General features: G+C 40.1%; 1 protein-coding gene across 1 annotated transcript in view; it reads left to right on the top strand.

Moving 5' to 3' along the window:
• Positions 1-15458, top strand: part of LOC126478846 (DE-cadherin) — a 650134-nt gene that overhangs the window by 624177 nt on the left and 10499 nt on the right. Inside the window, exons 19-22 of the mRNA XM_050103733.1 lie at positions 40-278; positions 7272-7471; positions 9567-9703; positions 12506-12721. Of these exons, the coding sequence (XP_049959690.1) occupies positions 40-278; positions 7272-7471; positions 9567-9703; positions 12506-12721 (792 nt within the window). The remainder of the gene's footprint in view (positions 1-39; positions 279-7271; positions 7472-9566; positions 9704-12505; positions 12722-15458) is intronic.

The following is a 15458-nucleotide window of genomic DNA, read 5'->3' as shown; positions in this document are numbered from 1 at the left end:
TTATTAAGGTTCACCAATTTAGTGTGTTCTCTTTTTCAGATTGAACGAGACCTGGGCGTGAAAATGCTGATGATAAATATTGATGAATGTTTATTAGAAAAAGTATATTGTGAGTCGTCTTGTAGAAATTTTCTCAACAAAACAAATAAACCATATGCTGTGTATACAAATACATCCTCATTTGTGGGTGTAAGGGCAGTAGTAGATCCCATTTGCAGCTGTGCAGTTCTACCAGAGAGAATTGTCTGCCTCAATGGAGGCACTGCAGTTGGTGAAAGGTATGTTGTTGCTTCAAAGCTTATGAAAAGAAATTAGAGAGAGAGAGAGAGAGAGAGAGAGAGAGAGAGAGAGAGAGAGAGAGAGAGAGAGAGAGAGAGTACTTTAACTAAAATTATTTATGGTGTTCAACAGGCTTATAAATATAAATTATTGCTAGAAAATTTTGACTTTATTCTTTGTGATGATTTTACACTAGTATTACCTCATGTTTGGAAGAAAGTCTTGTCACCAAACTGATACAGACTTCTTGTTATTTTCTACTTGCTGCATAAACTTCAGGATAATGCATGAAAACTACAGCTGATTCATATTCTGAGGTTGATCAGATATTAATCTAAGTTTGCTAGAATTGTAATTTGTCTTAAATATTTGCTTGATGTACATAATGCACAGTTTAGTTTATATTACACATGCCTTGTTATTAGTTTGTATAGAAAACCCTCCCAACCACACTACTGTTATGCTATACACTCAGTTTCACCCATGGAACATGCAATAACATTTTAAAAAGGCCAAAATATCACTACAGTGAATCTAGCACTCCTGAAAGAAAGGCACACAGTTTTAATCTGCCAGGAAGTTTCATATCAGCTCTCACTCTGATGCAGAGTAGAAATCTCATCCTGGAAACATCCTCCAGGCTGTAGCTAAGCCATGTCTCCGCAATATCCTTTCTTTCAGGAGTGCTAGTTCTGCAAGGTTCGCAGGAGAGCTTCTGTTAAGTTTGGAAGGTAAGAGACGAGGTACTGGCAGAAGTAAAGCTGTGAGGACGGGGCGTGAGTCATGCTTGGGTAGCTCAGTCGGTAGAGCACTTGCCCGCGAAAGGCAAAGGTCCCGAGTCCGAGTCTCGGTCCGGCACACTGTTTTACTCTGCCAGGAAGTTTCAAATTTGTGGTGTTTCATACCATGATAGGTCTTGACAAATACAGCATGAGAAGAAAAAAGATCTGCTCTACCATCTAGTGAATTTAACTGTGGCCCAGAAAACAGGAAAACACACAGCTGTAAAACTCATTGACCAATACGATATTCCAGTGCCTATGTTATTCTGATTATGAAGCAAAGTTCCTTTGGACATTCATGCATGTCCTAAGGAACAGGCACTGTGGTGACTACACCCATTATGGAATACATTACAGAAATTTGCAATTGCGAATGAGGACAACCATCAGCTGTAGAAAGGAATGACAACAACGAAAATTTGTGCTGGATCGGGACTCGAACCCCAGTTTCCCCTCTAACCTTACCATTTACCTATTCATGCATGGCTCACAGTCAGCCCCAAACTTCAATATGCTGTCAGCCATGTGTCTGCAACTTGTACTTGTACATTCATTATGTACAGTTCAGACGTTATACTTCAAAGTCGCTTGCCCAGAATCGGCAGATAAATAGGGTATTGCAGTGCCTGTGTTGTTCTGATTACAAAGCAAAGTTCCTTTGAACATGCATGCATGTCCAAAGGAACTTTGCTTTGTAATCAGAACAACACAGGCACTGAAATATCATATTTATCTGCCAATTCCAGGCAAGCGACTTTAAAGTACATCTGACCTGTACAGGAATATACAGAATGGATGTACGAGTACAGGTCATAGAAGCATGGTTGATGACATACGGAAATTTGGGTCTGACCGTGGACCATGCACGGATAGCCAAATGGTAAGGTGACCACTCACGATAAGTGGGAAATCCGGGTTCGAGTCCTGGTCCGGCACAAATTTTCGTTGTTGTGATTCCATTCTACAGCTGATAGTTGCCCTCATTTGCAACTGAGAGTTCATTTAATGTATTTCGTTGACCATTGTCTCACAAAAATCATGTCTGAAAACAATGGTAGTGTTTTAAATAGAAATTGAAGTAGTTTATCTTTGATAAGTACTTTCATACCATTTAAGAATTTCGTAAATGAGTGGAATAAATGTGATCAGCAGAGCATATTATTAAACAAACTAGAATGCCAAAAAGTTTGGGTGCCATGCTGATCCACAACTGTTTAACAGCAACCCGCAAGTGGTGCAGATTTGAGGTACAAGAGATCATATTGCTCTAGACAGCATCACAGATATGTGGAATAATATTGAATTCAGATGGCTTTGGGTCGAGGCAAATATCTTCACTCCTTAGAAATTTCACTGAATGACTCAAACAGTTTCGAAGCAGTTGTTTATTCTCCTTTTCTGAGTTAGTATTAGGTTGGTGTGCAAGTTCGTAGCTTGTTCCCATAAGTATTAAACATAGCAGATACACATGACAGACATTGGTCATCAATAATACATTCTCCTTCACTATTTACAACAATCTGCTAATACTGGGGGTAATCTCTTGATCCCATGACTGTAGAAATATTACAGTTTTAAAACAAAGAACTTGTTGAGACATGTTTGAAGCTCATTTTCATCCAGAATTGAAGTTCCATGAAGGTTTTTTGATAGAGAGCAGAAAAGGTGAAGATCAGAGGGTGCATGATCAGGTCAATAAGGTGGGTGCAGAGTGACCTTGCCACCCCAACCTTCTCCTTTTTACCGTAATCTACCATACAATTTTATCCCGCCTATATATATATATATATATACTCTATAATATGTAACCCACTTCCAAACCATAACCAAAAATTTTTTTTCCACTTTCAACACTACCGCTGCTATAAAATCCACCGTTTCCAGTTCAGAAACAGTTCCTTTCACCTATTAAACAACCATTTCGGCTAGTCCTAATAACTTTCGCTTTATTTCCATTTCCGTTTTTCCCACATCACTGATCATTTTTAGCCGCTTCCCACGGGTTTTAACGTCATTATTTCTACGTCAGACAATTGTTAGCCTCATTTTCATAATCTGCCACCACAAAACCACTCCTTTTAACACATTTACACGCAGTTTTTTTTTTTAAATTTTCCCAAATTTCTCCACCCTTTAACGTGTTTTGGCGGCAACACAACCACCTAACCTTTGTGCACATTGTTGTTTACCAACCCAAGTTCACCACAGGATCAACATTGCTCAGCTTTAACCAACACTTTTTCGACTTTTTTCACACCATATCTCCAGTTGCTTTCTAGTTCACCTTTATCTCTCCCCATATATTTTTATTTTCATTTTCATTTCAGCCTCATGTTACACTTTCCACCTTCTAATACCATGTCACCCTCACAACATTCCCACAATGACCCCATTAAGTTTTATTTACATTCCCTCCGCAAACATGCCTTCGCCGTAGCCAGATTACGCTCCCATATTTTATTTACTCGGGCTTGTATGACATTTGGCATTATCCCCAAAGGCCTCACACTTAAAAGTTCCCATCTCTGGCTGTAACCCTTCTATCCATCAGTCCCTATACCAGTTCCAAACTGAACAATCCATTGCCCTCACCCACGTAATCCTTCATGAACACACCCGTCAACTCCTATCCTTAATAAAAGTCCTCAATCTTTCCTCTCCCACATCCACACCGGCTGTTCAGAGCATCCTCCTACAGGCCAACCACAAATTAGAACAGCATGCCACCCTCCACCTCAAAAAACTACCCAATCTCCTGGTTTCCCACCTCCGGAAAGGCAACTCACTCACCCTTCACAACCTTTCCAGCAAACCTCAACTTCCTCTCATTGCACACAGACCCAGTCTCTCCCATCTACTCAATCTCCCACTTCCAGCTCCACTCCCCCCAAAACCTTAAAATTCTAATCAACACAATCTGGAACCACAACACCCTAATTCAGTAGTTAACCTTTCCTCCAAACCTCTCTCCCAATCCAAAACCTCTGTCCTATCCAAAGGCCTCACCTTCAGCCCTACTCCCAGATTCAACCAAACAGCCCTTCATCAAAGATTTACTGTCCTACACTCATACTCTCTGCTGGAAATATCATTTTGCCATGAAGAAAAATGATCCTAATCCTAATCCTACTCCTACTCCTAATGATCCAACTCCCCAAGACACTATCCAAATTGAACCGTGCCTGGAACAGTTCCGTCCTCCGTCACAGCAGGGCCCACCTCCTCTTCCTCAAAATCATCCTCTCCAAACCTTCCAGGAATTTCTCACTTCCAGCCTTGCCTCTCAATCCTCCTTCAAAAACCTTAATCCTACTCCCAACATCACCACTGCTGAAGCCCAGGCTATCCATGATCTGAAGACTGACCGATCCATCGTCATTCTTCTGGCGGACAAGGGTTCCACGACCGTGGTACTTGATCGGCGGGAGTATGTGGCTGAGGGACTGTGTCAGCTTTCAGACAACACTACATACAAAGTTTGCCAAGGTAATCCCATTCCTGATGTCCAGGCGGAGCTTAAAAATCCTCAGAACCTTAGGCCCCCTACAAAACCTTTCACCTGGCTCCATTAACCTCCTGACCCCACCGACACCTTCTACCTACTTCCTAAAAGTCACAAACCCAGTCATCCCGGCCACCCTATTGTAGCTAATTACCAAGCCCCCACAGCATGTATCTCTGTCTACGTAGATCAACACCTTCAATGCATTACATGCAGTCTCCCATCCTTCAACAAAGACACCAACCACTTTCTCAAATGCCTGGAATCCTTACCCAATCTGTTACCCCCGGAAACCATCCTAGTAACCATTGATGCCACTTCCTTATACACAAATATTCTGCACGTCCAGGGCCTTGCTGCCATGGAGCACTTCCTTTCACACCGATCACCTGCCACCCTACCTAAAACCTCTTTCCTCATTACCTTAGCCAGCTTCACCCTGACTCACAACTTCTTCACTTTCAAAGGCCAGACATACCAACAATTAAAGGGAACAGCCGTGGGTACCAAGATGGCCCCCTCGTACGCCAACCTACTTATGGGTCGCTTAGAGGAAGCCTTCTTGGTTACCCAGGCCTGCCAACCCAAAGTTTGGCACAGATTTATTGATGACATCTTCATGATCTGGACTCACAGCGAAGAACAACTCCAGAATTTCCTCTACAACCTCAACTCCTTTGGTTCCATGAGATTCACCTGGTCCTACTCCAAATCCCATGCCACTTTCCTTGATGTTGACCTCCATCTGTCCAATGGCCAGCTTCACACGTCCGTCCACATCAAACCCACCAACAAGCAACAGTACCTCCATTATGACAGCTGCCACCCATTCCACATCAAATGGTCCCTTCCCTACAGCCTAGGTCTTCGTGGCAAACGAATCTGCTCCAGTCCGGAATCCCTGAACCATTACACCAACAACCTGAAAACAGCTTTCGCATTCCGCAACTACCCTCCCAACCAGGTACAGAAGCAAATTACCAGAGCCACTTCCTCATCCCTTCAAACTCAGAACCTCCCTCAGAAGAACCCCAAAAGTGCCCCACTTGTGACAGGATACTTTCTGGGACTGGATCAGACTCTGAATGTGGCTCTCCAGCAGGGATACGACTTCTTCAAATCCTGCCCTGAAATGAGATCCATCCTTCATGAAATCCTCCCCACTCCACCAAGAGTGTCTTTCCGACGTCCACCTAACCTTCGTAACCTCTAGTTCATCCCTATGAAATCCCCAAACCACCTTCCCTACCCTCTGGCTCCTACCCTTGTAACCGCCCCCGGTGTAAAACCTGTCCCATGCACCCTCCCACCACCACCTCCTCCAGTCCTGTAACCCGGAAGGTGTACACAATCAAAGGCAGAGCCACGTGTGAAAGCACCCACATGATTTACCAACTGACCTGCCTACACTGTGAAGCTTTCTATGTGGGAATGACCAGCAACAAACTGTCCATTCGCATGAATGGACACAGGCAGACAGTGTTTGTTGGTAATGAGGATCACCCTGTGGCTAAACATGCCTTGGTGCACGGCCAGCACATCTTGGCACAGTGTTACACTGTCGGGGTTATCTGGATCCCCGTTGGTTGCGAAAGCTTGAATTTTGTGTGTATGTTTGTGTGTCTATCAACATGCCAGCGCTTTCGTTTGGTAAGTTACATAATCTTTGTTTTTATATATATAATATATATCACGGAATAGCATCATTTCATGCAGTTTTCCTGGTCATAGTTTTTGGTTTGTGTTGAAAAGACGTCTCAGTTGTTGACAGTAAATGTTAGCAGTGATGTTACACCTTGGGGAGGCAATTCCTGCACACCACTCCATTGCTTTTTCAGCAGATACACAACATTATCTTTTGTGGATGCATGCAGGTTCTTGTATGGGTAGTTGCTGCTTTGTTTGGGCTCAGCCATTCCTTTTCTTCCCTTATATTTGCATAAAGAGACCATTTCTTGTCACTAGCAATGATACAGGATAGGAAAAGTTGGTGCTCTTCACGAACCAATTGATGATGAGCAAGTAGATATGGCTGTCTGCTGATTTTCGCAAATTTGGCTTAGAGTATGCAATACCCATACCCCAGATTTTTTTAATCTTCCACATTACATGCAAATGTCGCATGATGGTGGGATGTTCACAGTTTGTCGCATTTGCCAGTTTGCAATTACACTGACATTGATCATTGTGGATTAATGTGTTTAAACAATTTTCATCAAACACTGAAGGTCTTCCTGAACCTGGAGAGATCCTAATGTCAAAACGATCCTCCTTAAAACAAGGAAACCATTTTATTGCTGTGCTTCGTTCGGTTGCATTGCCCGTATACATAACATAACTATTCCTGGTTGCCTCCACTATTGTTATCACTGAATTGAACAGAAGAATACGTTAGAAATGTTCATATTTCTCCACTTGGCACTCTATTTTATAGCATCCACAGCTCCACTTGTTATCTTCAAGTGACAAAATGACAACTCAGATAGCAACAGTGAACAACATATGATGACAGTTGATAAATAAACCCATAGCAGCTGCACTACCAACAAACAAAAGAAAAACTCTATGAACTTGCGCATCAACATAATATTTCTGCTTTAGTTTTAATACTAGACTTGATGGACCTTCCTTAGTGAGTTTCTGTAATTAAATAAAATATAAACTCTCTGAATTTGAGAGTGAAAAATATTTTGGTAACTCTTTTGCAGGTGTGAATGTCTTGAAGGCTTTGAAGGTCCACAGTGTGAGATAATTTCTGTTGGATTCTATGGTAATGGCTATGCGTTGTACCCATCCTTGGATGCTTGTGAACAAGGCCATATTTCACTGGAACTTACACCACATTTGGATGATGGATTAATATTTTATGTTGGACCAGTTACTCCAACTTCTGGTCATAATGTCAGAGGTATCTATTAAATATTAATTATTTCATGAGAAACATTTTAATAAATTTCAAAGATTGGAGGAGATAACTCCTAGTAGAATGATACTATATTATTAAAATATATTAATGTATTTCCTTACTGTACCAATTATCCATTTTGTGTATTGTGTTCTTTAATTTAGTACATGCATTAGTAGATGCAGAATTTTAAAAAATAGTGGAAAAAGCATTTGTCAGAGGAGCAGAGGGTCTGTATATGTTGTAGAAGTGCAGCAAGTTAAACAGAAAGGACAATTGTCTTATATTCATTCGTTTATTCATGCAGGACAGTGATCAAGTTTAGAAGTTCATAACAGCTTTATTTATCTTATCTAACTCTTCACATGGGGTAAAATTGCTGGCAGCAGGACTTGCCATTACTTACCTTCAGAAATCACAACTCCCAGCACCCATGATGATGATGACGATGATGATGTCGTCCCATACCCTGAGGAGCATAGGGGCGATGCGGGAGACATACACTGCTGTACTAGGCAAGGTCCTAGTGGAGATGGTTTGCCATTGCCTTCCTCCGACCTTAATGAGGGTGAATGATGTTGGAGAGAGAGAACAGGGCTGAAGGTATTTGATGGGGTGGGGTGGGGATGAATAAGTAAATAATAATAAGAATTTTATAATTATTATCTTGCACACCAGTATAGGAAAGAAGAAAGAGGATGGAGTTAGGCTGTACTCAGATTAAAATTACTTTGTGATTAATGTTTAAGGAAGTCGAGTGGTAGGGACCAGCAGCCAGCCAATTGTACTTCTTTCTTGAGCGCCATATGCTCGATGTGTTACTGTTTTTTTTATAGGTATACACAGTGCCTTGTGAAATGTGACTGGCTTAATGCTGGCAACTGTCACCCACCACTGCAATCAATCAATCAATCACAAAGTAATTTTAATTGGAGTATAAGAGGGTGGGAAGACAAGATAAAATGCTGGAGATAAATTCCTATCTCCATAATTCAGGAAATTGGCACTGCACAAGAGGATCCAAATGGCCCACATGGTATAGCAGTTGGATCTTTCGAGTCTTGCTCTAGTATGGACAGTAGCTACATAGTGGACAGCCCAAGGGCAGACAGTTCTTCTATGTCCAATCATACACTCTGCCAATGTGGTATGCTTTTCACTGCAGTAGACAGCTTTTAATGGTCACTTCTCTGCCATTTTTAATCAGCCGTGAGGCTGCACATGTATGCAGGACACAACACCAGTAGGAAGTGCCCACTGCAGTGGATTGTGTGCATTTGCACCCTCAGGACTGATTGAAAACTTCACTTTTTTAATCATTAACAGCTGTCCACTGTATTGGATGCTGTGCATCTAGGTGTAACATTGCAAAGCGATATGGTATGGAATGAGCGCATCACATTGGTTGTAGGAAAGGCAAAAGCTTGACTTCATTTTATTCGGAGAATTCTGCAAAGTGTGTCTCGGGAAGATGATGCTTTTTTTTTCATGAGTCACTATTGTGGAAATTTAGAGAATGTGCATTTGAGGCCGACTGCAGAATGATTCTATTGCTGCCAATGTACATTTTGCAGAAGGATCATGAAGATGAAATGAGTGAAACAGGAAAGGAAATAACTAGTTTTAGATGTGGTACCCTCTGCTATGGACTGTATGATGGCATGTGGAGTATGTATGTACATGTAGATTTACATGTATGTGGATAATACTAAGGAAAGATAATCATTTCAGCGTTTTACTTGAGAAGGTTTTAGTTCTGGTGGGATAATCTATTAAGGCACTGAAGTTCTGGGTGATAGTGAGCAACAAAAGGCAAAGTTATAACCGTTGTCTAAATTTTTTTCTGTTTCCAGTAAGGTGTTCAATTCTTTCTTTCGTGTCATTGTTTGACACATTTATGGCCTTTTTCGTGTGCCATTATCTAAAATATGATGTATTCTCCATAAACTGCATCAGTACTGACAAAGTGTTTTTGCATGTGCCCAGTGATGAAAATTTGAAATCAACCAGCTTGAAATGTATTTGTGTATGATTTGTAGTCTTCATGTTCATAATCAATGTAATTAGATAAATATGTTAACTGCTTTTTTTTCTCCAGATTTCATGGCTTTATACCTGCACAATGGATTCCTTCGGCTGCTAATGGACTATGGTTCAGGAACAGTATCAGTTGAACAAAATCAAAAGCTAACTGATGGAAAACCTCACTTCATTGATATTCTTTGGAGCAAAACGGTAATAAAATTATTGTGACAGACTCCTGGATAATCATAATTAACATATTTAAGGATTGAATTGTATTGATGCCATGATGTTTCTATCACTTGAGTAAACATTGCTAAATACAAGTTAAGAATTAAATACAGCAGAGAATAAACATATGTATTATTTTTGGCAAGCATTGAAAACAGCATTTGGAATACATGTGCCCAAGGCATATTCGAAGGGGGAGTTGTCAGGAGAGTAAATCAGAGATAGCACATTGGTAAGCAATGTACCAGCTTCTGTTACGAGATAAAGACAGAGTGAGAAGTAAATATGTATTATGACAAAATTAATTAATGGTGCAGTTAAGAATTAAGACAGAAAACTGCAGAAAAGAAAAGAAAAAGAAAATATCATAATACATGAAAATAAAAAGTACAATCTTATGTTAATCTCAAACAATTACCCCTACCCATCCCCTACCTGTGCAATAATTCACACTGCAAAAGTTGCCCCATGCAGCAACCCACTACTACTTACTGCAGATCCAACACTGGCAAGTCTTATGATATTAAAGGCAGAGCAGCTTGTGGAGCCAGACTTGTTTATCAGCTACTTGTGTCCAGTGTGCAATGTTCATATAGACATGGCCACCACTGAACAGATGAAGCGCATAAATGGGCATAGGAGAACAGTCCATCTTAGGTACACCCAGTAGCCAGTTGTTGAACATGCTCCACTGCTAGACTCGAAGGACCTGAATGCTTGCTACACCACACAGGCTTATTTGGATCTCCCCACCACACCTGGTAAGTTTCCCTGAACTCTTCACATGAGAACTTGCACTCCAACACATCTTTAAATCCCAAAACCCTGCAAAACTTAATCTCCTTTTCTGATCCCCTCCCTCACTTTTTTTTTTCATTTTCGTTTACTGTGACTTCTTTCTTCTATCCTAATTCATAATTACACTATTCATTTCTCTCTCTCTCTCTCTCTCTCTCTCTCTCTCTCTCTCTCTCTCTCTCTCTCTCTCTCTCTCTCTCCCCCTCCCCCCCAATCCCCGCACCCCCAATCTGCTAATCTATTGTTTCTTCTTGTTCTGTCCGTACTGTCTCTCTGATTCCTTCCACTAATATTCATCTACACTTGTTGTCTTGAGTGGTGGTTTCCTCTCATCCTGAGGTCTGAGTGACTTAACTTCCCTTTTAACACAGCCTTTCCCAACCAACCAACCAACTTCATCACTCCATGAGAAAGTATCTATGAGTTAGGAAGTATGGAAATTTCATATATGTTGACGAGAAATATTGTATATTGTTCACAGTAATAACCTAGTTATTATTCAGAGCTACAGAGGCTTTTTATACAAATAAACATTGCACGACAAAAAAGGGAAAAAATGAAAAGTTTAATTTTCTGTGTCTCAGTTTTAAAGACCAACTGTCAAAAGATCAAACTAAGTTCCGTGTGAAATCAAACAATGGAAAATCCGTGCTTGAATAATGACAGTAATTTGGAAAAGATAGATTGCTACACACCATATAGTGGAGATGTTGACTTGCAGACAGGCACAACAAAAAGGCAGCGAAACAAGTAAGCTTTCGACTGAAAGGTCTTCCTCTGGAGTAAACAACTCACACTCTCACGCAACCTCAGGAGTGAAACAAACAAACACACACACACACACACACACACACACACACACACACACACGTAAATGTAACTAGTGCATTCATGACCAATGTCTCTGGCTGCTGAGGCCTTGGCAACCAGAGACAGTGGTCATGTATGTGAACTGCATTTGCATGAATGTATATGTTGTCCACTCCATAAGGCCTTTTGGCAAAAAGCTTACTTGCTTAGCAGTCTTTCCATAGTGCCTGACTGTGACTTAACATTTCCACTAAATTGTGAGTAGCAACTGTACTTTTCATAATATTCTCAAAGTTCAGTGTGAGTATTATGTGACTCAGTAGAATGTTGCTTGATTCAAAATTATTGCATTCCATTGTAAAATGTCCACAGCAATAGGAAGCAGTCTACAAAAATTTTAAATCTCCTTAAAAAATTTCTTATGAAATGAGGGTGCAGTATTATAAATTTAATATTTAATGGGTGCCTTTTGGTGAAATAGGACGTGTGGCAAATTTGTGAATGACGTAATTTAATGAAGTTATAATAATGTTTCTTAAGTACCCTTGCCTTGTCCCTCAAAAATGTCTGTTCACTGCACGCACGCGCACACACACACACACACACACACACACACACACACACACACACACACACACACACCTACCTACCTACCTACCTACCTACCTACCTACCTTTCCTGCCCAAACAGACATTTAGCTTTGCTGAACAATAATTTCATATGTGCATGCTCTTTTATGTAAATATGGCTTTAAATTAAATACGTAATTCGTAGATGATTTCTGCGATCTATACTTACACTGAATATATTAATCAAGTGAGATTTGACTAAGCACTTGTAATATTTTTGGATCAGTGTTTTAAGTTCAAAACTTGTTATTTGGAATCAAGCAGATCAGATTAAAGCTGTATTGGACTGGATGAGAAATTCTCTTTCCTTTTTCCCCTTTAAATACTGGTGCAACATGTGGTTGTAACTATTGACCACAGGGTTGATTTCAGAAAATACTCCTCTTCTAAGAGGAAAATTTGAGATGGCTTTTGGTTTTGTTGCTCTACACCGATGTTGCTTTCATTGGTATTTAAGGGCTCCTTACTTGTTTGTTATTACCATACAATTTCAAATAAAATTTTAGTTGTTGACCACATTCATAGAGATTTCCTTATTTATTTCAGACTATTGAGCTGGATGTTGATCATTGCCAGATGAGCTCATGTGTGTCTTTTAAAGCTCCTGTACCACCAAACGAATATCTCAATGTGAACGGCCCATTACAGCTGGGTGGAACTTTTACAGACCTAACTGTGATTGGTGCAAGACTAAACTGGACTAATTTACCTGTAATGGAAGGTTTTGGTGGCTGCATTCGTAACCTTACATTTAACGGGAAGGTGAGTAATATATGGATTTTACCAATTACATTTCATCCATTAGTTTAAAAATTCTTCCTATTATATTCTCTTTGCCCAAAAGAACTATTTGGAAGGCAGTTGTCGTTATGGTTGTCCTGAGGAAAGAGCTACATATATTAATGAATTTGGTTTATTTCAAATGTATTTTGATAATGTAATGCTCAACAGATGCTTCATGACAGTAAGAGCAGAGAGCAAAAAAAGAACATTACACTGACAGCAGTTACTTCGAAGTTTAATGTCACTGATACTTTATTTGTGGAAATGGTGTCGAAGGAGTCTGTTTATTTCTTGACTTGTAAGAACTGTTTGGTAGAGCAGAACCTCGCCCTTTTGCAGACAATCTTTACTAACTGAATTATCTAGGCGCACCTCACATATCCTCACAGCTTTACTTCTGTCAGTACCTCTCCCGTACTTTCCTAATTTCACAGAAGCTCTCCTGCGTGTCTTACATGTCTAGCACCCCAAGAAGAAGTGATATGGAAGAGAAATGGCTCAAAGAGTTGTTTCCTGGATGAATCCTTTGTTCTTCAGTGGGATGTGCACTGTTTTGAGCTTTCTGCATGTCTGGTCGTCTGCAAAATAAAAGATATTTCAGAGAGGAACCTGAAACAGATGCACAGTTTCAATATAGCTGAAGACAGGGACTAGGGGAAGTTTAGACTAGGTGGACTGTGAGGACAATGGGTGTGGTAGAACAACTGTTATTACCTATGCAGTTTAGAGGAAATGGAGCAGTTGTAGGGGGATGAAAATGGTACTACTATTGAAACAGTTGTTGAAGTTATTGGTGTTGTGATGTGCACCACATGCGAACTGGGTGTTGAGATGGTGGTTGCCTCTTAGTTTCACAGTGGGCTGTCATGCGAACAGACAGCTGGTTAGTTGACATACCAGATGCAATGCCACAAAATAATGGCAGCATTTCTGTCATATGATGACATTGCTTTTGCATGTGGCCCTACTTGTAATTGAATAGAAAATATCTACGACTCGACTGATGCAGGAAGTGGTGGGTGAGTAGGTTTATCGAAAAGGTCTTGCAGTTAACTCATCCCTACAGGAGCAGGGTAGGCAGCAAGTATGACAAACTTTAGAGCATGATAGTTCAGGTGAGTGAGAGAATGTTAGTGAGGGAGAGGAGGGTTATTTCTGTGTATGATATCCCCCATCGCAGAGTCACAGGAGACGTACAGTATAAACCCACTTTTGCGTTCATGGAATTAACATGTTCCCATTGTTTACAACATTTTTTATCATTCCTGTCAAATGTTTTATGTCCATAATGTTAATTCACATTTGATTTTGCGTCGACATATTTATAATTTTTCCGGATTTAGGCTTTATGAAAAAATGCTTGTGGGGGGGAAAAAAACTGATGTAAAATGATGCTGGCATGATGTTGGCCATCAAGTAGTTTAACACCAGGGTGCTCTCCTTACCAGTTTTAAACTGGTAAATGTGTAAAAGTTGGAACTGTTCGTGTTGCATCTCCTGCCACTGCCAGTCTTTGCTCTGCATGGTGGCTGATAGGAGTAACTAGGTTCGTACAAATAAAGGTATCCTGACCAATTACAACGATGTCCAAACTGTCTCTACAGCACATGAGCAGTTCTGTGATTATTGTAATTGTCGTCACACCTTTGTCGAACCATATTTAGTGTGTTCTGTCTTTTATCCGCTTGTAGCGCTAGTTGGCACCTTCATTTAGTTTGCATTGTTCCAATGTTTTTGGTTTAAACACGGTGTGAATTACATATATTCTCATGCTGAGCAAAACATGTTTCAGGGATTTACTCTCATTGTTAAGAGCAATATTTACATATGTATTTTTTGTGATGTTACACAAGAAACGTGTGAGTGATCGTTTGCATGTGTGGGGCTTTCTACATAACTAGGAAGCACAGTACCGGATAACCTCAAAAAGACAACTACAGTTAAAGAGATGCAGAACAACACATACGCAAACAACTAGCGAAATACCTGCTTGAATATTTGCACTTGATATGGAGGAAAAAATTTTCCAAAAGCACTACGATAACCTTAAAAAAATTTGTAACTGATGTAGTGTTTCATTATTTAAATAATGAATGACAGCTGCAGGCATTCCAAAAACATCTATAATGATATGTGAAATTGAGTCAAATGTTCCTGCTTCCCAGTTATCAGTTCCCATATCAGCTGATTTATTAGATAATAAACAATTGTTAGATAATAAACAAGTCCCTGACATGAGTATTTTGACGCCTGTTATGTGCACATACATAAAGTGTGAAAATGCAGGGGGTATCCTATACACAACTTTTACAGCTTAAAATGTTATTTCCCATGATTTACATTTTCCCACATTTTACACAATTTTCTGAAGTCTCTTGAAAAGTGTAAAAGCGAGGTTTCTTTGTGATTGAAGCCTGAATGAAAGAAGAAACTTTTATGGTTCTGTCTGTAAAGGTTCTAACCAGTAGTTAGTATATTGGGACAATTCCTGCTTCTCACTGCAGATGCAGCACATGTGAGAGGAAAGGTTCTTAGTGAGGTACTTTTGATGTGGAATGTGGCAGTTGCTAATGTAGTGGTAGTGTCAGTGATTGGTACATTTTATATTTACAGTAAATTCTATGGTGTATTAAGAGAGATTAAGATCAACATTAAACAGGATTGAAAAGTTGAGTTGAAAAACGCCAGGTAAAGTGGATTCACAAGTTAGTTCTTA

Source organism: Schistocerca serialis, chromosome 1 (assembly GCF_023864345.2).
Source record: "Schistocerca serialis cubense isolate TAMUIC-IGC-003099 chromosome 1, iqSchSeri2.2, whole genome shotgun sequence".
In the NCBI taxonomy this organism is placed as follows: domain Eukaryota; kingdom Metazoa; phylum Arthropoda; class Insecta; order Orthoptera; family Acrididae; genus Schistocerca; species Schistocerca serialis.
Note: the sequence above shows the minus strand (reverse complement) of the source record. Positions and strands in the feature narration are given on the sequence as shown.